The sequence below is a fragment of the Anastrepha obliqua genome, chromosome 5, assembly GCF_027943255.1.
Source record: "Anastrepha obliqua isolate idAnaObli1 chromosome 5, idAnaObli1_1.0, whole genome shotgun sequence".
Classification (NCBI taxonomy): domain Eukaryota; kingdom Metazoa; phylum Arthropoda; class Insecta; order Diptera; family Tephritidae; genus Anastrepha; species Anastrepha obliqua.
This window is the reverse complement of record NC_072896.1, coordinates 1,136,033-1,159,521: the sequence shown is the minus strand read 5'-3', so window position 1 is coordinate 1,159,521 and position 23,489 is coordinate 1,136,033. Positions and strand designations below refer to the sequence as shown.

Genomic DNA, 23,489 nt, shown 5'->3' with positions numbered 1-23,489 from the left:
ATTATATTTTGCATAGGATGTCTTGCCATGTATGTGTGTAAGTGCATATGAATGTATTTAATTGCAAAGATTGGCGGTTACCAGAACTTATTTATGTTGAAAAATTCGATTTTTACTCATTACAACGTTGCTGTTATTGGCTAGTAAGCAGATGGTAACTTTTGTTGCCCATTACAGCTTCCCTTAAGAGAATTGCTTTCTGTACACTGAGCAAAATTTATTAAGCAGAAAGGGGTATTTGGAACAGCTGCCGAAACAGCAAATTCTGCAATAAAAATCTGTTATTACTTTCACGATGTCCTTAGAGTCAATAAATGTTTAATTTCATGTTGACATGACATAAAACTTGTTCATTTCTATATTCTACATTTTCTTTGTACACCACTTTTGAGCAGAGGACGTATTTTATAAAGGGTTTTTTCTTCTCAGTTTTCTTTCTTCTCCATCTTGACAACCTATATAGAGAGAAGGAGCATCGTCGGATTAAATATTTATAAGGTAAGCTATGGTAGTTTTTCAACTAAAAATTTATTGAGCCTAAAGGAGTAAATACTCGTCCACTTTGAATTTCATCTTGGTCATAATTTTCTGAAAAGCTATTGTATATTAGATTGTTCAACTCGCTCCGGATGGTATCCAATACTACCTCGTGGCATTGATCGGGCCTTAAGAGTTGGTATACTTGCTCGCTGTGGCGACGAAAATAACACCTCTCCAAGAGCAGATCTCAGGTATCTAAGGATTCTTCTCCTTGTGAAGGGAATCCATCCCAGGACACCCTCATCTAACTAGACCATCAGCCTAGCAGTTTTTCGCAATTTTTCTGTTACCAGGGGCTCTTATGAGTTTAATGCTAAAGTTTTGGATGCGACCGAAAGGGCGGTCAAGCACTCCGCCGCTAGTTTCCGGTGTACCATCAGAGCCTTGATTTCTGTTTGGATTTCAAAATACATAATTGAAAATTGCTCTTACCCTACTAATTATATATTTTCAAGGACAATATAAAAAACCAAAATTAAATAAACAACACCAAATAAAAGGGATAGACTTCCAAAAAATCTAATTTGTTTTCTGAAACTGGTTTTCTAAAGCAGGGAATTATTTAATACAGGGAGTAGTGATCAATGGGTGGCCCCAAAGAGCCACTATTATGTCCAGAAGAAGATTTCCCCAAACGTATCTCCCTCCATACGTCTTTACGTACCTTGATCTTATGGCAAATCCAATCAGCTCCTATAAAGTTGATGTGCCTAAACTCCTCAGGTCTGCAAAAAAAGGATTACTACGAGTTTTAAATGCATCTTTCATTTTGAGCTTTCGAGCTTCGTTTACCAAGTAATAAAACTTTCCCTTGTTTGGAACTGTTGCCCACCCTGTAACCGTTTTCGCATTACTTCAGAGTGACGTTCCATCCTCATTACAATATCTGTGCCTGTCAATCCATGCCAAGGTCTTTCTCATACTTGTTTCCCTCATGCACTTGTCGGTTTCCTCAGATCCCCGGAACTCTTCCATATATATTAGGTGCGCAACTAAGTTCCCGCTGCTTGTGAATAGATGCCACCAGTAGGGTGTGCTAGTCGACTTTTGGTTTTGTGAAAATGGCTGATTTTATGCCGAATAATCGTCATTTGCGGGAAGTGTTGATTTTCCTGTTTCATTCGAAAAAAACGGCAACTGAAGCGCATCGAGAGGTACAAAAAGTCTTTGGTGATGCTACTTTAAGTGAAACTACGCGCCGAGATTGGTTCCGTCGCTTCAAAGGCGGTGATTTTAATGTTGACGACCGTCCGCGTGAAGGAAGGCCAAAAAACTTCGAAGACGCTGAATTGGAGGCAGTACTCAATGAGGATCCGTGTCTACCGCAAGAAGAGCTTGCTTCAGTATTAGGAACAACTGTGAACAACTCCTCCACCGGCAAAAAAGGAAGGGTTTTCTTCATCACATCGTGGCGGGTGAGGAAAAATGGATTCATTACAGCAATCCAAAGAAAAGAAAGTCATAGGGACTGTCCGGTCATGCTTCTACATCGTCGCCTCGACCGAATATTCACGCTGCGAAGGTTATGCTATGTATGTATTTGGTGGGACCAAGTTGGTGTTATTTATTATGAACTGTTAAAACCAAGCGAAACTATCACTGGGGATCGGTATCGACTTCAATTGATGCGATTGAGCCGAGCACTGAGCGAGCAGCTCCGCAATACGTGGAGAGGCATGAAAAAGTGATTCTACAGCATGACAACGCCCGGTCTCACGTTGCCAAGCCCGGTAAAACTTACCTGGAAGCACTGAAATGGGAAATCTTACCCCACCCGCGATATTCTCCAGATATTGCGCCGTCCCATTATCACCTGTTCCGATCAATGGCAGATGGTCTAGCTGACCAGCAGTTCCATTCATATGAAGACATCAAAAAATGGCTTGATCCGTGGATAGCCTCAAAAGATGAACAGTATTACCGCGACGATATATGAGATCTACCAGAAAAGTGGTAAAAAGTAGTAGGCAGCGATGGGCAATATTTTCAATGAATCACTTGTAACCAATTTTTCAGAATAAAGTTGTATTTTCATCAAAAACTTAGTTGCGCACCAATATTTTGACGTTTTACTATAGAAAAAAGTATAGGAAGAGCTGATATTTGAATTGTATACTTAAACCTCTACTTTAAAAACACATTGGTAGTATATTTTCTCTTAACTTATCTCAGAGTTGTGGCCTGTGAACTGCAACGGCATTATTTTTTACTATTTGGTTTCCCGCGAAATAATAGACGAAAAGTAGAGCAATGGTCTGAATATATCAAAATTCATAAAAAAGTCCAATTTGGTTTAATGGCGCTTGCTTGCAGTATCAACTCCTACTACGGATTTGTGCACCAAACTAGCCATTCACAGGCATCCAGATTTTAAATGACAAAAAGGAAATTGTACGCAATTGCTTATAAAAAATAATTTTAGGCATTCGTTATATATGAAAAAATTCATAATACCTACAGAAAAACATAATAAAAAACATCAACAATAAAAAAACATTATTAAAAAGCAGCTCCTCTTTGGAGCCACTTGAATGGGATACAAAACTTCATACACAAATTTTTTTTTTTTAATTCCCACTAAAGGTTCAAAGTTTTGATACAATTTTTTTTTAATTTTGTAGAAGGTTTGAAAATTTGAGTTATCTGGGTTTTGTTTTAGAATAACCATGATTTAAAAAAAAATAAAAAAAATTAACCCAAATTTAATAAATGAAAGTTTGGCAGTACGTCACTCTGCCGTAAACACAGGCGTTGTGCTCCGCAAATCGAAGAACCTACAGCTTAAAGCCGCATTCGAATAATAATAAATCAATGTAGATAAATTTAAAAATCTGGTATTCGAGCCGATGTAAAAATGTTTTGTTGAACTAAATACATCCGGCTTGCCATTCTATTTATTTTAATGCAGTACTACCGGACCTTTAAATAAAGGGTTTTCCAACAAGAGGTGTTATTTTGATATTCAAAGAAAAATGCTATTTTTTAATATAAATGATCGGATGTTTGTTTCATTATAAAGAGGAAGGTATGCCGTTAATAGTGGAAACATCAGGCAAATGACCACAAAAGCCCACACTTGCAGGACAATATCCTTTTCATGAAATTTTCCATAACCGAATTGCAAAGTGGCTGCCCTATGACCTCGATAGCCTCACGAATTCCATTTTTGAGGTCTTGAATCGACCCTGGGCTGTTGGCGTCGACCTTCTCTTTCACGTGGCCTCAAAGAAAAAAGTCATAAGGTGTTAAATCAAAAGATCTCTGTGGCCAATTGTGATCATCTCTTGGAGAGATGACACGGTCCGGAAACTTTTCCCGTAAAAGATCAATGGTTTCGTTGCTTGTGTGGCACGTAGCGCCGTCATGTTGAAAATAAACGGTGTCCAGATCCCAGACCTCGATAGCGCAATCCATTCACCGTTAACACCTGTTATTGGAAAACCCTTTATTATATTTTGCTGCACATTGCATTTTACTAGTCTCATTGACGTATGCAATTTTTGCATTAAATAAAATTAATTAAAATTTCTTTTTATGACAAAATTATATTATATATACAATGTCATTATTTGTTTTAATAGCAAATCTAATTAAAAAATAAAACTCGGTAGTAAATGTACGGAGGTTTGAAGCTTAATTTGGACATTGAAAATAATATTTTCTGATAGCGAAAAATGCAAAAATTCGTGCAGTGTGAATTATCATTTATTCACAATCCTCTAACGGTTTTATAGTTACTTTTTCTTGAGCAATTCACTTCGTCCACAAAAACGCTTATTTACTTTGCCCCTCCTAACACTCCCTTCCGCTCTTTGTTCCCTCTTCACGCTCTTCATCGTCTGCTGCTACATACCCCATTTGGCGACCACCATTCATTTGTGCTTAGCAAATTTTTCACTAACTTTGATTTAATGCTTGCCACTTAATCAATGTAATGGCGTTCGCATTCTGCATGTCTCCTTTAATATGGAAAACGCAAGTGTACATGCATATGTATGTGTGTGTGCGACTGTATACTTATATATGTGTGTGTGTGTAAGCATTATTTCGCCTCCATGCCATGTTTTCATTCATGTTCCTGTGCGTTTCGTGTTAGTTACAAAACAATCAGGCAAAAGATTTTATGGGATTTTCTTCTTTCCTCTTGAAGAATGGCGTGCGTTTAGGGGGTGGAGGAGAGAGAGTAATGTTAAGAGTGGCTAAGCGAGCTTTGAAATAGCAGATGCTATGCAAAACATATACCTATACAGGCACATATGAGTTTGCCGTTTGTATGTGTAAGTATATTTTATTGCCTTTGTGTGTTGCAACAGCATTGAAGATTGATAATCTGGCCAAAGGATACACTTGCAAATATTAGTGGATATGTGTGTAAACAAAGCTATTTACAAATATATTTATCTGGCATTACCATACATGTGTTCTACATTTGTTCCTTCCTCGCTCACGTCCATTCCCTTGGCAAACCTCTCATCAGCAGTCATTTGCTTCTTTTGTACTGAGTTTTCGCAGCTTCAAAGCGCCTCTTGGCTTTTGTCTATTAAACATCATTTTACGAATCATTATGTTGTTTTTACACAATGTACATGGAACTCAATTCTAACTCCCTCCACTCCGCTAACCTAATAATGCTCTTCGTGCATAGTTGCCACATGACCATTCGTGGCGGGGGATATTTGCGCATTTGCGTTCATTTAGACAATATTATGCTTGACTAACGTTGGGTTATTAATCAAGATGACTTTTAATGTCTCACATCCGCTCACAGCATTACCAGCAATAGCAACAACACGAGCAGCGGCAACGAAAACAAATCAGCGACCCAACAATTGCTCGGCACACGAAACAGAAGCGGCTAAAGGATGCCATTTGCTTTCACTCATCCATGCCGCACTTCGTTCGGCATTTCTCTGCTCTAATACACATTTAAGTTCCTATCGCACTGCCTTTCTTGTCCATGCGCCTTTTATTTCAACTGTCTAATATAATATAAAAATTTTCACCACAATTTACCCAGTCTTCCCCCACATCCTTTCGACTAATTAGCCCTGTTTACTCATAGCTTTATGGATTTTTCTATTGAATGACTTTCGAATTGTAAGTATGAATTTTCAGTGATTGTTTTGTTTGTATTTCGTTGACTGCATAGTTTCATTAAGTATTTTGACGGCGAAATTGCGTAATATCGATCACAAAATTTGATGGGAATTTGGTGTGGCACTGGAAATTGTTTTATACGTTGAATTATGATTGGAATTTAAATGGGTCCGGAAATTGCTCTATTAAAGCAATATTCCGTGCGTTGTTATTGCACTGTTGAATGAGGTGAAGCTATCCACCAGTTCGCATGGAATTTCTGCTAATGAAAACAAATTTCTGAAAGGCTGTAAATAATGATTTTTACATAGCCACGTCTTTAATCCTGATTTTTGCACTAGGGTAAGAAAAAATTCTGTTCAGGCAACAGTTTACTCTCGCCGTATTTAGTGGATGCTGCTTTAGAGGTTTCTCAACAGGGCAGCAATTCGACTCCACTAATTTTCCCTAACATTTGGCAGAGTCTCTCACAACATTTTATTAAAAAGGGTGATCAATGTGTAGGTGACGGATTTTATATTGAAATAAAGCAACGAAAATTGTTTGGGACTTCTTTATTATTTTTGTGTAGAACCATTTATGACATTTATTTTTTGACGTGATAACGTCTTATAATTCGATTTAGCCGGCAGCACGCACGAAAAAATGTGTCGTTATCTTGCTCAATCGTCGTTATCTTGCTCATGCGTCGTTACCTTGCTTGAACTGCAGCGAGAGCGCGGAACGAATGACAAAGAGCACAATCGGCCCCCGCGTTCGCAACGTTCGACATCTGGCTCTCTCCTACTTGAGTGAGCATATATATGTATGTATATGCGCATGTGTATATAAATTCACTTACTTGTGTTTGCATATTCCTTCTTCCTGTGTGCATGGTAATGAACTACTTCTCTGTTGAGAATAGGAAGATGATAGGAAAAGTAGGAAATGAAAGGGGGTGTTTCGAGTGTAAAGTGTCCTGAAAAAGTCAAATCGATGATGGTGCCTCTTAGTGTTGTTGACTTATTAACGTCTGATGCACAATCGAAATTGAAGATATCTTTCATGAATTTGATAAATTTTTCGTCATTTTTCACGTTTGTGTAAATGTAACTTGACCTATTCCATTGCAATTCCTTTTACCTCCTCCTCTAAATATATCCATACAAAATATCTATCAAACAAATAAAATTAAAACTTTGTTTTGAAAATTGCAACCATTCCATCAGTATTTTCTTATGACCTTGTCACGTTAAACTATCGTCAGTAAACCGACTTTACAGACAACCTCTTTTTTTTTTTTGACAGTATCTTTCAAATGTGGGCCGCAACTGCGGCGTAATTCGACCATCCGTAAACACAAATTTTGAATGAGAACTTCGGTCGGTATCTTGTGAATTACTTTAGTTATGTTAACTTACAATGCCCCAATCGAAGTTGGTTTATTCACAAAACTTTCTGATCCGAAACCAGAGATAAATTGGTCACGGAAACGACGACGCAGTAAATCCATTATTTCAAGGGCTGTATGGGAAGTAGCGCCGTCTCGTTGAAACCAAAGGTTGTGGAGATAGCGAGTTTCAATTTGCGGCATCAAAACGTGAAGCGTTCGCCATTCAATGTTACATTGGCGCCAGCGTCGACTTTGAAGAAATATGGGTCAATGATTCCTCCAGCCCATAGGCTGTTGTTTTCAATGGATATAATGGGTGCTCTTGAATGGCTTCGGGTTGCTCTACAGCCCAGATATGGCAATTTTTGACAACAATTGACGTGGCCATTAAGCTAAAAATGGGCCTGATTGCTCGACACCATAACTTGGCCTGAACGCGCAATGAACACTTTTTACAGAGCGTCGGTTTTCGTAATACAATCTTATGATTTCTAAACGTTGTCGAGACGGAAGGGATCTGTCAAAAATTTCCTCTTGGAAAAAGTACCTAAAATCTGTTGACTCTTTACAAGCATTAGAAGTAACAGGTAGTGGAATATTAACTTAAAATTTATTAATACAAATTTGCATAGCTGAACGCGTTGCCGAAGCGTTCTAAGAATAGTCAAACTGTCCAAATCAGCTTCACTTTCTCCTGTCCTTTTTATACGGGTTTATAGAATTATAATATCGGAGTTGAGCATATCGGGATTAGCAAAGATTTACTGCATCTGAACTAAATGCGTTAATAATTGAAAGCTTTAAAATTTAGAAGATCCTGAGATGTGGATGTAGGATTGCCTTACTACGCAAACTAAAAGACTAGATTTCGTGAGTTCAATAAACATTTATTTTACATTTTGCTTAACAAATTAGCCCGTCCATTTGCTTACTGCACAGTTTAGCGACTATCGTCACTGCCTTTCCGCGCCTCTCTTCTCCCCTTCGATCATCACTGTTGCCTGCCTCTTGTCAGAGTTGTACTGAATGGATCTCTAGCACAATTTGTCTTAGATATGGTTACTTTAAAAAACCATCCCCACTGCGTTATCAGGTCAAGTTATAGCCAGACTTTGCGTGATTTGGACTTTCCAATAGGCACCCGCACGCTGGAGACATAAAAACCATTCTTTTGAAGTGAAACTTCTTTACGCGCGTTAGAGTATAATTTCAAGGCCGCGACACACTAGCACACAGAGCTAGCGTTACGAAAAACCGTCACGAAAAGTATAAGCCTACGGCATACAAGCTACTCTCTTTCTCCGCTTTGTGCGGTGCTTCGTAGTCTCCCCATTCTGTAGATACGTATTACAGAGTATACACAGACAATATACACTAATAGTATGCCACATACTGCAGCCTACGGTCTATGCCGTATGGAGACAACGTGATATTACAGAGGCGAGAAGACGCAGACGCCTAGACACGTAGAAAACGACGCCGATTTGTGTAGTCCACGTGTTCATCAAAATTATTATTAAATAATATTTTATACTCGTATTTAAATATATATTCAGTGAAAGTGAAGTTAAAATTTGCAAATTAATTTCCAGTTAGAACAGGTATGTATTGATAAATTTTTATAAATATACTATGTCAAATTTAATATCTATACGAAAAAATATCAGTATATTGTGATTATGAAAGATCTATCTCACACAAAAGTGATACAGTGAATGTCCTCACACCGCAATTACGATTTACCGCTGTATAGTCAACATCAAATGCAGCTATAGCAGAAGATGTCGGTGATATCTGTATTCCTGTGTGCCGTACGATAAATGGACAAAACATAGTAATTGTGGGTGTCAACATAACTTCGAATTCACTTATCAATGGCATTATCGCACTTTTACATGGTTTGTTATTTAGATACACTCGTGATGGTGGTAAACTTCTTCCTCCGACGATCTGAAACCTCTCATAAGATTTCAATGTAAATTTTGCATCGGACACTTCCATGAAATTAATATAATTTTTAGAAAATCAACTGAATTTTCAAATGAGTAATGACAGCTATACTATATTTCAACAACAAAATCAGGAACAACGATAGATGCCGCATCTCGCTATATCGACACAATCGAGTCAAGAACAAATATATCCTATTTCAGTTACCACAAACCGATTGCATCCCCTGCTGCTATTGCACCATAAATACAAAATGTACAGGCTATTGAAGCACCGACAAATGTACAAATTTCAAAAGTGAATGAATAATAATATCCAATATTATTTTATGTACAATAATTTTATAAAAAATCATTTCAATCCTCATTAAAACATTTAAATTTAATCCAGAAATTAAGAAGTTTCACTTCAAATATGCGCACATAGTGCGACTGGCCTTTTTTTTCTGCTATTACTTTATGAACGTAGCAATGAAGCTACTAAAGATATTTTCATTTTATGACGTTTTAAACTCTTTGAGTTTCCTTTGATAGTGAAAACAAGAAACCTTTATCTCAGCTGGTGGACATTTTTTAATCAGTTTTCATAATTTCAGGAAATGGTTTTCCTGTTTCTTAGCTCTACATAAAAAATAGTATAGACTACTTACTGTTATAATGCGTCAGATATAACTCATTATGCTCATCGAAACCTTCTGCGTCTGGCATGTGATCAAAGGGATACATATTGAGCTCGGGCGAACGGCCTGATGCCAGAATACGCGGGCGATCCTCTTCGATAAGCTTTTCGGCTTCTTGCACGTAAATGTCATAAATGCGGGCGGAGCACTTAAGCTGCGAGAGAAGGAAATTTTAAAGGTCATTTAAGTTTTACAATAAAATGTAAATTATTTTTTGAAAATACCTTTAAGCGGCCCTTAATGAAATGCTGCAGTGTGACGATAAAATTGATTTCCAACACAGCGGACTCGAGATTTTCTGCGAAGTGGCGTTGAATGCCAAATATTCGTACATAATGTAAAGGTGCCTAAAAAAATAAGAGAAAGATCAATAAATATGGGTTTTAATGTCGGTGTGATTCAAATAAGTATTTAATTTAAATGTTTTGTTGTTGTAATTTGGAACACATTCATGTGCTGGAAATTACAGCCAAAAACCCACAGGCGCTGCAACTTTAAATCAAGCATCTCCATTCCAAACGCACTACTCAAAAACAACTTTGTTACATATACGACATGGCAGGTTATGTAATTTCCACCCATTTATTCGCAGCTTAGTTTCGAAAGAATGACGCCCACCTAATGCGATGTAATTTTGACTCGACAACTCGACTCGACGACACAAACGCCCGCATGAACCCGCATTTGTAAGCAAAGAAAGAAAGTCAGTGTGCAAGTGGGAGAGCGAAGGAGAGAGGGGTGGGATAGAGAATGTGGGTGTGTGCATGTTTGTGGGCAAGTGACACTTGGCAAAGTCACAAAAAGTAAGAAATTCTAATAAAAACCAGAAATGAACGAATTTTCTGTTGATTTGCAAGCAAAGTCGTAAATTTGAGAATTTCTGCTTTCACTGCGCATACTATTGTAAATATGTATTAAAACATGTGTTTGTATGCGTGCATAGCAAGTGAAGTTGCAGAAGCGGTAAATGCATCCATGTGTATGGCTGCGTGTGCGTGAGCTACATTTATAGGTACCTGCATATATATTTTCTTGCTCCAAAAGCAGAAAAGTTGTTCAAGAGTTGACACACTGACGACATGGCGTGAGGGCGGGTGGTGGGGCGTGCACGCAACTGAAGTCATCGTCGTCGGCGTCGTAACTCGGAAGTGAAAACAGAAATCGCAATCAGCGCTCAAGTGTCTACAGGTACCTGCATTACAAGTTCCCATTGCCACTGAGCGTTCAAGTGCAACTTCCGTTGCTTCAAGTGTGTTTCACAAAAAAAATAATTTGGTTGAAGAAGTTTCGAGAAAAAAGGAATAATAATAAAAAACTGAAATTTTCAATTTTGAGTTTGCCAACAAATGCATAAATCAATAAACTTTCATTTCGTTTCACTAAACAGCATTACTACGCAACTTGCCACATGCCACACTGCAATTCATGCGTTCTACTCAAATCCATTTCTACAATTCCATTTCAGCGGTTTTCTGCTGCAGGTGTTTATGGCATGCGGTTCGATTCAATTTTTTTCTCTCACTAAATTACTCCAAATTACTTTGCTTTCAGAATGTCATACTTATTCAAAAACTAAGCCTTACCATTTGAACTCAATGCAGTTATTCTGAAATTGTCCCCAGAAGATCAAATGCGAGTTGTTTCTCCGAATCGCTGCCTACCGTGAAATGCAATGACTGTGGAAGTAACACTCAACTATGCGGGAGCTGCAGAATCCAGCAAGAATGAGGAGGGGGCAGAGTCTGTCAGACCTGTCCCACCAGGTTTACATAGTTTAGCTCACTGTTCTTGAATGATAATGATGACCTTAGGGATATAGGTGTAAGCCAGATCAATGTGTTTGCACTTAAAACAAAACGGTTTACCGAGGACCAGCAGATAAGCTGCTACTGTAAGTCGGCAACGGCCTAAATGGGTTGGTTTAAAGACCGACTGCCAATTCCTGCTGCATACCTATTATTCATCTAAGCAATAAATTGCGCTGTATCCCTCCCAATAGACTAATGACGGTTTTTTTGATCTTCGAGCTTCAAGGCTTACCCAATTTATAAGCGGGCGGCGTCAGCTGAAAGCATCAGGTATCATTAGCCTTATTTATTCAACTCTCACATTAGGCATATGAAATGCATACTATTAAATGTACTGTCTTTCCAGGGTATGCGCATTTAAGAAACTCCATCGTTGCCTATACAAAAAACTTTTTCCATTGCTATCCGATTATTTATAAAAAAAATACCACGTACTAGAAAAACAGTTATTTTGAATTTTTTTTTGTTTGATTAGCTTAGGATAAACTTATTTGACGGGTTCGGAAGTCGGTGTTTTAAGCACTTCATTAAGTTTTTTGAACATTGAAACTCCAAAAGAAATATTTCATGCCTGGATCCTTTTTTTTTTGGTTTTCTTGTGTTGTTTACTTTGTGAACTCAAAAACAGTCAACATACATTTTTTTCATAGATTTTTTACTATCTGAAGCGTGAAATTATAAAAGGGCTGTACCAGCATTGAATCTATATGAATCTACTATTTAAATTCACTAAAATGTATTGCCTCCCTCGGCAGGCAATGGCAAACCTCCGAGTGTATTTCTGCCATGAAAAAGGTCCTCAAAAAATATCTGCCGTTCGGAGTCGGCTTGAAACTGTAGGTTCCTCTATTAATGGAACAAGATCAAGACGTACGCCACAAATAGGAGGAGGAGCTCGGCCAAACACCTAACAGAAGTGTACGCGCCAATTATTTATTTTTTATTTTTTTAAAATGTATTGAAGAAGACTCAGCAGTTATTAATCCATTTGAAAATGTGGAAAATTTGGGAATTCAGATATTTTCATTTCCATACTCAAGGGCAAAAGTTGAGCGAGCTTTCAGCGCAGTGAACTCTTTAAAGAGCAAACTTTGTAATCGATTATTCCCCCTTTCGGTAATTGCATTGTTGTACATGAAAAAGGTATTAAAAGAGAAAATTGTTATTCTGACAATTAAAATATACCAGATTATGTAAGTTGTCCAAAATTCAATTCAATTCGCGTTTACTAAAATTCAAACTATGGCTGGAATTCAAGGCACTTTGAACAGGTGGTAGTAGTAAAGCAAAAACAACAACCGCAGTATTTTGCATGTCCTTTTGGTCCCTATAATGTCTAAATCTGTAAGCCAGTGTTGATAGCTCCGAGGAGTTGAAGCAAATGTGATGATTTAGAGACCAAATAAATAGAGAAAGATCAGATCTGTTCAATGTGCTATAATTCAAGTCACTTTTTTGACCACTCGTTGGAAGTGATGCAAAAATAAATTTTGGAAATAATTTCTTATATAAATTGCGCATTTTAAATGTGCCACTCATTTTTACAGATTATAAATTTTGTGTTATTGAATTATGTGCCTCATTATTTATTTATATTTTACTATTTGAAACACAAATACCTGTAGCTATGAAAAAAGTGTTTTTTGATTAAAGAGAAAAAAAATCTGCTTCCTGAAATTCAAAAACTGGTTATTTCATTTACTTCCGCTTTACTGCTCCTTGGTTATGTTAAGGCGTAAGAAATTCTCAAAATCTCTGAGGATTCTCGTAAAGAGTTGCTTTGGGACAAAGCTTAATGCAAATAGCTGATTCTAAAGGGTGGTCAAATTTCAAGGGCTGATGTTGAATGTGAACCACACCTAAACGTCAACGACACCGTTGGACTTCTTTCTTTGGGGTTATTTGAAAGAAAAGGGGTACGTCGATAAGGCAGCAAAACACTTCAAGTGCTAAAGGAGTGCATTAAGGTAGTAGTCTGGTAACTTACACGTTTTTTGAGGCCATGTTTGGGACATTTTTTGGAAGGGAAAATAAAATTCAATCGGTTTGATTTTCTGGTATGTTATTTAAGGTATCAGAAGGTGTACAAAAAAAAATTTTTTTTTTAATGTTTTGATACTCTTTTTGTACACTGCAGCAAGCGGCAAAAAAGAGAGGAACAGTGGCTGTCCGGCGTGTTTCGTCACTTGTGGTCATCTGAAACAGAAAAAACAAATTGCTTATTAATCAGTATGCTTGTCGTTCTGGCGGGTAGTAAGATCAAATGATTTTGACAAAAAATAACAAAATGGCGGACTTCGTAAGAGAATTGCCTTTTTTTAAAGTGGAAATCGGACTAAAAGATGGAAAGTTAGGGACGAAATAAATTAAATCTACTACCCGCCAGAACTATTGATGTGTAGAAAAACATATCTAAATTTCAGCTCAATCCATTAGATAGAAAATTTGTTTTCACGAGTTTAAAGCTGCGGTGCGGCTTAGCGCGCGCAAGTACGAGCCGCTCTCTGTATGTGCTATAATTTTGTCAATATTTCGAATTTCGGTCTAAAATTTGTACAGTATATTACCAATATATCGCACTTTATAAATATGTAACAAACCGAAATTCGAAATTTTCAAAATAAGTTACCAGACTACCTTAACGGCATAGAACCTCAATTGTGCCTCAGCGTCATCGCAAATTAGGACCATCGGATGGAGGTGAGAAATGACAATAATTTCTTAAAAACATTGTATTTTATTCAAAATCAACACCGGCCCTTGAAACTTAACCACCCTTTAAAGTACTCGGGCTGTGCGCGGCAAATGTTAACGGGAATATTAAACTCTACTCTTCTATAGATGAGCGAAATCGCAAATTAATTAAAGGAAATTATCAGCCACTCACCACACTGAACTCATTAGACACTGGTTCGAAATAGAAATCAAAGGCAGGCCTTACGAACTCTCACTGGACGCCCCCACGGCAATCGATTCTACGTTACCGGAGCGACTCGCATCTATATCCGGTCAGGGACTGTTATTCCGGAAGCATGCCACGTTTATGCTGCTACAACAACAACTACTTTCACTAGATAATGTAGGGAATATTGTAGGATAGTAGTTTTCTTTTCTGGAAACTATTTAGTATGGGTAGAATCAAGCGTCTGTCGAGCTTGCGAGCTGGGTGGTGAAAACAAGATCACATCGTCTGCGAATGTGCAGATCTCGCGCGACAAAGACTCACTCACTGCTGTGACTATAAATCCATTGGTAATACGGGACAAAAAGCCCGATGAAGTACTAAAATGTATTAGACGCATTTAGCTATGGGTTCGCGGTCAAGAAACATAGACCACAGCGGGTGCATTGCACTATGGCCGAATAAAACTAAAACTCGTTAGAAACAGAAATTGCCGAGTATGAAACAAATCGGATATGAGGTAGGGTTTTTTTAAATATCCCTACCACATCGCCACCTGGTGAGTGCAAATGAATTCGCAAGCCTTACAGAGATGCTCATAATGGTGCACCAATATTTTATCGCTATCCTATGGACAGATTAAAAACGAGAAACTATAAACGAAAACTCTGCCATTGTTAATACATTTATCATCACACATTTAAGTAGCCTTTTAAAACCAACTGCTTTCCTCTTTATACTCTTTATTAATTACCCCTATCGGCATAAAGGAATCGTAACGTGTTCAGTACCTGAGAAATTTGAATTTTCCTAACACTCAGGTATGACTGCTAATATTAAATATTTTTGATGGGTGCTAGAAAATATTTTCATACGGTACTTTACATAAATTATTATTTTACACTTAAGCCATGCCTGAAAAAATTAGCTTGAAAATACAGAAAAGCAAAATATTGGCAGTGGATATTTTTGTAGTGCAAACCCTGTGCCTCGGGTGTGTGTTCTCGAGTTAATATGAACACCGAACTTTTCATTTACAACAAACTAAAAAATCCTCAAAGGAATTAAAAAATCATTGGAAAAGAAAAAAAAAAAAGAAACAGAATGAATGTCTTGTGGTAAAGTAAGTGGAATTTACGTAGGTGTACTTAGGGTAAGCAGCCACAGGGCGTCCAGCAGCTTTGGCAAACCTACAAACATATGTCACTTTCGGCGCACTGACACCATTGCCTGGGATTTCAGACGACAATCCACCAATACCAATACACCTCTCCGATAAGTGTGAGCTTTCGCTTGCGGCTGCTTTGGCATTTCATTTGCTTCGACATTTCATAAATCTGTTCACAGTTTGGGTATTTTCCCCATTTCGTTTCTATTCGTTTTTGGTTTATAGTTTATGTTTTTTGGTTTTTTTTTTGGCAACAGTATTTCAAAGATTTTTTTATCGCCATTGCAGTTTTTACTTAGGTTTGTTCGAATGTTGGAATGCTGTTAGTAGTTGGCTGCCAGTTGCTGTCCATTTTGGTAAAATGACTTTTAGCCAATATTGATTTCAAATTGAATTTTTTTTTCAGCTGCAGCAAATATTTTCAGGCGATAGCTGCTCAAGAAGCAGAAGCGGAGAAATTGGAAGTATTTCGGAAGTAAAACGTTCATTAAGAATATTTTTTCGAGATTTTTTTTTCTTTGCAGGGGTTTGCTCTTTTCGGTTAAGGATGTCCTTCAGCATTCCTGACGTAAGTGAAGTGTCGTTACAACCAAAGCAAGTGAAATTTGATTGGCCCTTAGCTGTTTCAATGCTGTTACTGCCATTGCTGAGTGTAGTTGAGGTAAAACTGGAATGGGAACTGGAGCTACGGCAGCAGTTGCAAATACTTTGGGGTGCGGAATAGCCTGAGTGCAGCAAAATCATTAAAGTTTTTTCGTTTCTGATTTGATTTATACGACACTTTAATGAAAATGTGTAGCAGCAGCAGCAGCAGCAGCAGCAGCACTCGGAAGCAGAAAAAATGTAATAGTATCGAAGTAATTGACTGTCAGGCATCAGGCATTTGCGAACATGAATAGGGCGAGGAGAAAAGAGAAGCAACAGAAGCCAAATATCATTATATGGTATGTATCATCCTACTCTGACATCAATAATTTTACTCCGAAAGTGTTTTCACTAAACTCGAACACGCAACGGTATTGGCTTATTAAACACAATGCGCCTAAAAGTATGTTACAATTACAAATATTTAATAAATCGAAGTATTTTCAAAGAAATTAATCACTAAACGCATTATTTGTCTATTCATACCTGCACGTCATTGATCCACCAAGTCAAATTTGCTGCTGGTTTGGAGAAATCCGATGAGCAGTTGCCGTTGACAACATCACCAAGGCGATAGCGCGAATGCACCCCTGTTATTACCGGACGCTGCGTGGGAAGTTCTGGGAAGTAAATAATAAATGTATTTGTGTAAAAATATTTATTAAGTCATATACGCCCATGTTCACAATAACATCAGCGTGACACGTTTAATTCCTTTTATCTTTTTATAGAAATATGTTTTATACAACAACAAAAAAGATATAACTTAAAATTGCAAACTTTTCTTGTATTTTTAAATTACGTAACATCCAAAATTCAAAATCATTTTAATCTGAATTTTGAGAAAAATTTCGAATATCCAGTTTTGTAACCCAGTGGATTCTGGCATAGTTATGATAAATTTCTTACAAACAAAATTTCGAACATTCGTTATATGGATCAAATGCATAATACCGTGAACAAAAGAAATTATCAAAAATCAACGCGAATTAAAATTAAATTAAATTTTATGTCACTTACGAGGGTGGATTGATAAGTCTTTAGAATTGCGACATCTATCGGTCGTTAATGTACTGAATTATTGCGATCGTTAAAAGTGAACAGCGAGCTGTCAAAATTTCATAACATACGGTCAAACGGTACTTTTTTGAGAATTATTTTTGGAAAACACTATTGTATTTTTATTAAAAATGGAAAAAAGTGAACTTCGTACTGTTATAAAGTACTTTCATCTGAAAGGTTTAAACCAGAAACAAATTATTGAGGAGTTGCAGACAGTATTAGGAGAACATGCACCCTGAAATGCAACAGTTTACAATTGGGTAAACGAGTTTAAACGTGGTCGGATAAGCACCAAAGATGAGCCACGCTCTGGGAGGCCAAAAGAGGTAACGACTCCAGAAACGGTGAAAAAAGTGTACAAAATTGTCACACAAGATCGAAGAATTAAACTGAGAGAGATTGCTGACATTGTGAACAATAGTTATGAACGTGTGCATAACATAATACATGATGAATTGGGTATGAAAAAGCTTTCAGCAAGATTGGTGCCGCGTTTGCTAACTCCTCTGCAAAAAATGAACCGAATGTCGACTTCAAAAGTTGGTTTAGACATGTTTAACAGAAATCCATCGGGATTTTTGCGTCATTTCATAACGATGGATGAAACGTGGATCCACCACTATACACCAGAGTCTAAAGAACAGTCCAAACAATGGGTAGAACGTGGCTCAAGTGCTCCAAAGAAGGCAAAGGTCGTTGCATCAGCTGGTAAGGTTATGGCATCTATTTTTTGGGATGCACAAGGTATAATTTTTATAGATTATCTTGAAAACGGTAAAACCATCACAGCTGAATATTATTCATCTTTGTTGGATACATTGGACCAAAATATTAAGCAAAAGCGGCCATATTTGAAGAATAAGAAAATCGTCTTTCACATTCATCTTGGAAAACGCAGGAAAAAATAAATGAGTTAGGCTATGAATTGCTCCCTCATCCGCCATATTCGCCAGATTTAGCTCCCAGTGACTTTTTCCTTTTTCCAAATATGAAAAAATGGCTCGGCGGAAAAAGATTTGTGTCAAATAGTGAAGTTATAGCTGAAACAAATGCTTATTTTGAAGGTTTTGAAAAAACTTATTTTAGAGAAGGAATAAATAAATATGTTAGAAAAGCGTTGGAAAAAATGTATTGACTTAAAAGGAGATTATGTCGAAAAATAAATCAATTTTTTGTTAAAAAACCAATGTCTAGTTTTTCATTCTAAAAACTTATCAACCACCCTCGTAGTACAATACAGCAGGAGCCACAAGAAATTTCTAAGAAATTTCGTTCTTTATATAAAAACAATACGAATTTGTTCTTTGCCTAATCGGCTATAGCCATCAACGTCAATCGAACTTCTTTTTTAAACCAATACTAATCTTCTCAATTAATATATTTTTGATTTTATTTTGGAAAAGCTCTAAAGTATAAAACTTCGTCAATATCTTTAAAACAAATGCAATTTCGATGTAGGGAAGTCCGTACTTATTTTCCTGATGATTAATTTCACCCTAAAACAATAACTCCTTCTATGTGAATCAACTGGGCACTTCTTCATTAAGATCGTAACAAAACTTTTGGAGCCACTACCAGGTATTTATAATATTACGTAATTCACACTCCCAAGTAATTTAGTTCGGGCTGCACCAAAAAGCCATTTTATTACATTTCAACAAAGAACGAAAACAGAAAGTATGTATTAAAGTTAGCCTCTTGGAAGTCTAAGTATATGGAAAATACAACAAAAAGTCATATTCTTCGATAAATCGTGCCATAAATACGAGCATAATATCGATCACAGCGTCACCCAACCCGTTAAGGTATCAAATGCGCTGAATTTAAACCAAATTCGAACATAAATATGTTTTCTATAAATATCCCGGCCCCAGCGACATCTATTGGGTACCAACAAACTCGAGTATACCAGCAATTAGCTGGATTCCCCGCTCGCCCGAGGTCGCCCTGGGTTCGCGAAGCTGCCCATTGTTTGAAAGAGTAATTTGTGTTTCACATTAGCCCGAAGTCGGCCACAAAAAATTCCAAGCGTATTTGTGAAAAGTGTCAATTTTCAACTGTTTTGAGTGAGAAAAAAGAGGAATTAAAAATAACAATAAACAACAGCAACTTCCTTTGACGTTTTGTTTCGGGCGAGAAAGCGTGTCTTTTGTGTACTGGGCTGTTTATGCTCTATTGTTTTAACGCTCTTTTGTCCGAAACTTTCCCGAAAATGAAAAAGGCAAATCTCATAACTCATTAAAATGTTATCGTAGTTGGATAAATAATTTAAGAACTTGTAAGCCATTCAGTCAACGAAATGTGTATTGGAAGTAAAATTGCTAACTTACCCACAACTTCCATTTCGCCCGACACAAAGAATGTGTCAAAAGATGGAGCATCGGCGGAAACCTCGCAGCTATATTTGCCAGACGTGGGGTTACGAATGAAGACGTGTGTGGCATTTGATTCAGACATCTGCAAAAAATTGTTTAAAAAATTAAGAAGAATTCCATAGATGTTAGAGTAAATAAAAGTATGACAAAAATTGTTTAAAGGAGCCCAGAATGCGGGAAGAACGGCAGCTTTTTTCATGAGATATATTGCACATTTTATTTATATTTTATGTTACATTATCCTTGTATGTATGTATGTATGAATTATTACACATCTATTTATATTTATAGAAAATGACTTTCTGATAATGCAATATGCAAAAAATATGGCGGGCTAGAATTATTGAACATTTAGCGAATACGATAAGATCCCTTGGCCGGGTAAGACAAGAGAAAATTTATTTTGTATGTACCCTTTTCTAGGTACATATCTATATTTAAGAATATGAAAAAGGATAAATCCAACAAAATATTATAAAGCAAAAGAGGTGCAAAAGTTCACTAAAAACGAAGAAAACTAGTAATAGTCTGTTTTCAATAATACCTGTAGGTGATGCACTTAACTCTTAAGTCTTAAGCTAAGGAGATGAAAATTCTGTGTTCGCCAGTGTTGCAAACCTTGAGTATATTCTCGTTCAGATAAATGATGAGGTTTGGTAAAAGGGCGCTTGGCAACGGGAATTGCTTATCAGTGAATCTCAGCACATTTAGTGACGATTCAACAAGAAAACTTGACTCGGCAATGCCAGCCTAAGCAATTTAAGCCTATGAATCCTCTGTAGCGTGAGGAAATGAAAGAAAACCAGTTGGTCGGCTATCAAGTGCACTAAAGCCTGCTCTTAGTAATGGCCTTAAGTACAAAAGTATGTTTGTATATATGTATATAATAAGTGCATACACCCTCTTTAGGTGTTTGACCGAGCTCTTACTTTTATTTGTCGCGTACATTTTTTGACGTTATTCCACAAATAGGGAAACCTACAGTTTTAAGCCAACTCCGAGTGACAGATATTTTTTACGAGGAGATTTTTGAAAGCAGAAATACACTCGGAGGTTTGGCATTGCCTGCCAGAAAGTATGATTAACTGAACTACAGTTAGTAACGTAAATAAGTATACAGGAGCCTGATTTATGGAATTGTTTGACGCTAACGCTTTCCTTAATATGCAATCAAAATATTTCACACATGGTAATTGTGTACTGGGAAATCAGGGCAAACCGCAAAATAAGTGCCCCCAAATTGAAATCTGAAGTTGAAAATGAGATTGGAAAACAATGTAGCACCCAAACTATTCGCCGGGTTTTGCATAGTGCTGGTTATCATGGGCGCAATGTTAGGAAAAAGCTCTTCGTGAGTAGTGTCAATCGGAGTAAACGGATTTGATTCGCAAAAGATCATGAAAAATATGGCCAAACGTTTTGGAACCAAGTCATACAGGTATTTTTTGATAAGTGTAAGTTCAGTGTTTGTGCACCGTGAAGCATGGAGCGGGCTCTGTGATGGTTTGGGGATGTATGGCTGCGAGCTGGGTTGGAAACTTGATATTTATCGAAAATATTATGGACAGATATGGTTACTTAAATATTTTGAAAAATATTTTAAAAGAATGAGCTACGAAATTGGGCCTTGGAGGAACGTGCGAAAACACCTGAAAACACCGCCACAGTCCCCGGATACCAACTCAATCCAACATTTATGGGAACATTTAAAGAGGAAAAACATCCTTCAAGAGGAATGAAATAAAATACCACCAGCTGTAACTGAAAACTTGGTGAAATCAATGCCATCACGACTTAAAGCGATTGTAAAGTCTAATAGTTATCCTACCAAATACTAGGATTTGATTTTAATTATGTTTTTGATTACACAAATTAATAGTATGATGAACTGTATACTTACTTTTGAGAATTTTTTTTTTTGAATTTTTATAAAGCTTAATATAAAAAGCTATAATTTTGTTGCTTTTTAAAATTTTGTCATTATTTGGATTAAATATGATTTTTCTATTTCATTCATGTAAATAAAACACAATTTTGCTATAACTTAGGTTGTTTGAAGGAATCGATTCGGGGAAAATTTAAAACGTATCCGATGGATGTATACTTACTTCTGTTACTAACTGTATATACCTGATTTTAGTTCAACGAGTCACGCGAATTGCGCAAGAAATCTGACACGCACACTTTATGTTTCAAATTAAATTATTATTTTTTTTTAGCTGCCGAAAGGTCCGTACTGCATAATGTATGAGCAATATTTTAATGTTTTTTTTTTTTTCAATAAAAATTTTAAAAACAAGAAAAAGCGCCATTTTAATTATAACTTGTCTGTTGAAGTGTTAAAGAGCTGACTGCCGGATATTTCTTATGATTTTCGTTCATAAAATTTAAACTCATTTTAATTGGACAACAGTATAGACTACTGGACAAGAAAATTCTTCACCGGAAGTTTAACTAACTTTGAGACTTTATAATTAAAAATTTATACTAAGCTGTAAGAATGAACTAAAATGGTAAAGTTTTCCGAAAGGCTTATAACATTTTATTTATTTCGTTAGTTTCCATTTTCGACTTTGAAAAGGCAGAAAGTCATCTTACAAATTATTTTTTTATTAAGTAGACAAAAATGTCTTAACTGTCCAAAGTTAAAGAAACACACAGACAATCGTTTCGCCGTTGGATTGGAACTAAGAAAGGGGAAGTAGTTTGTGCACACAAACTCTATCCGCCGCATACTCAGGGAAATACGTGCTCCAATACAATTTGTTCATACGAATATAAATATGTGTGCATATATGCGCGTGTGTGTGTATTTTTAAGTATGTTAAATTAACTCATGCGTGCTCCCATGAATTTCGCTGTAATTACAGGCACAGAAATTGATGTTTTCTGCAATAATATCGATATAAAGAATCAGTGTATGTATGTGCGTATGTATGAATGTATGTATGTAAATACTCAAATATGATGCTGTACATACTCGTACACCTATTTCGATATGCATTCAATTGGTTTGTATATGTGTTGCAATGCACTCACATACATACGTATGTGTATACATACGTACAGAGAGGATGGCGTAAGTGGCATACAGCTGTTAGCCAGAGCAACGCCGCCGCATTTGGCGCTTCAGCTGTCCTCTCGTTATATGATTTCAGGCTCGAGCGCATTTTTCACAACCAAGAGAATTTTCAATAAGCAGGTCTTGAATTCGCTATACGGCGTATGTGAAACTAATAAATTTTGGTTTATTGTAATTATGTGCATCCAAGTATTTACAGTGGGTCAGTTAAACCATTCGTAGGTTATCAAACACTATCATTTCACATATTTATGTAAATTCATAATAAAAATTTAGTTGCGAGTCTTTAAAATTTGTACCAAATATATTAACTTGTGCTAGTATACGAGGGTTGGTATGAATATTTGTGGCCTAAAAATGGAAAAAATAGCATTGGTGACTGAAAACGCTTTTATTATTTTTGAAAATATTCTCCATGATTAATAACATTTTAATACACTTTTGCATTTATTTGAATAAATTTTTGAGGCACTTTGTTTAGTGAATTTTTCAAGGCGTTTCACAAATTAAGATTTAACGCGAACACATCTTTTTCACCTCAAGGTGATTGTACAAAATCGAGTTGAAGCTCATCATACTTAAACCCAAAGGTACCTCAAGAGTGCCACGGTACGGGCACTCAATTATTTCGCGAACAGCATCCAACAGCTTCCAACGAACAGCTTTTACGGTGTAGTACGGTAAAGTATCGTGACCGCTCATATAAAACCGTCATAAGACCTACACTCACATACGGTTGCGAAATCTAGGTGCCGAAGCCAAATGAGGTCAACAAATTAATTTGTTTCGAGAGAAATTCTCTCAGAAAG

General features: G+C 36.7%; 1 protein-coding gene across 1 annotated transcript in view; it reads right to left on the bottom strand.

Moving 5' to 3' along the window:
* Positions 1 to 23,489, bottom strand: part of LOC129247243 (uncharacterized) — a 62,538-nt gene that overhangs the window by 5,452 nt on the left and 33,597 nt on the right. The window contains exons 4-7 of the mRNA XM_054886291.1: positions 19,554 to 19,680; positions 16,648 to 16,781; positions 9,863 to 9,985; positions 9,609 to 9,792 (exon numbers count right to left, since the gene is read on the bottom strand). Of these exons, the coding sequence (XP_054742266.1) occupies positions 9,609 to 9,792; positions 9,863 to 9,985; positions 16,648 to 16,781; positions 19,554 to 19,680 (568 nt within the window). The remainder of the gene's footprint in view (positions 1 to 9,608; positions 9,793 to 9,862; positions 9,986 to 16,647; positions 16,782 to 19,553; positions 19,681 to 23,489) is intronic.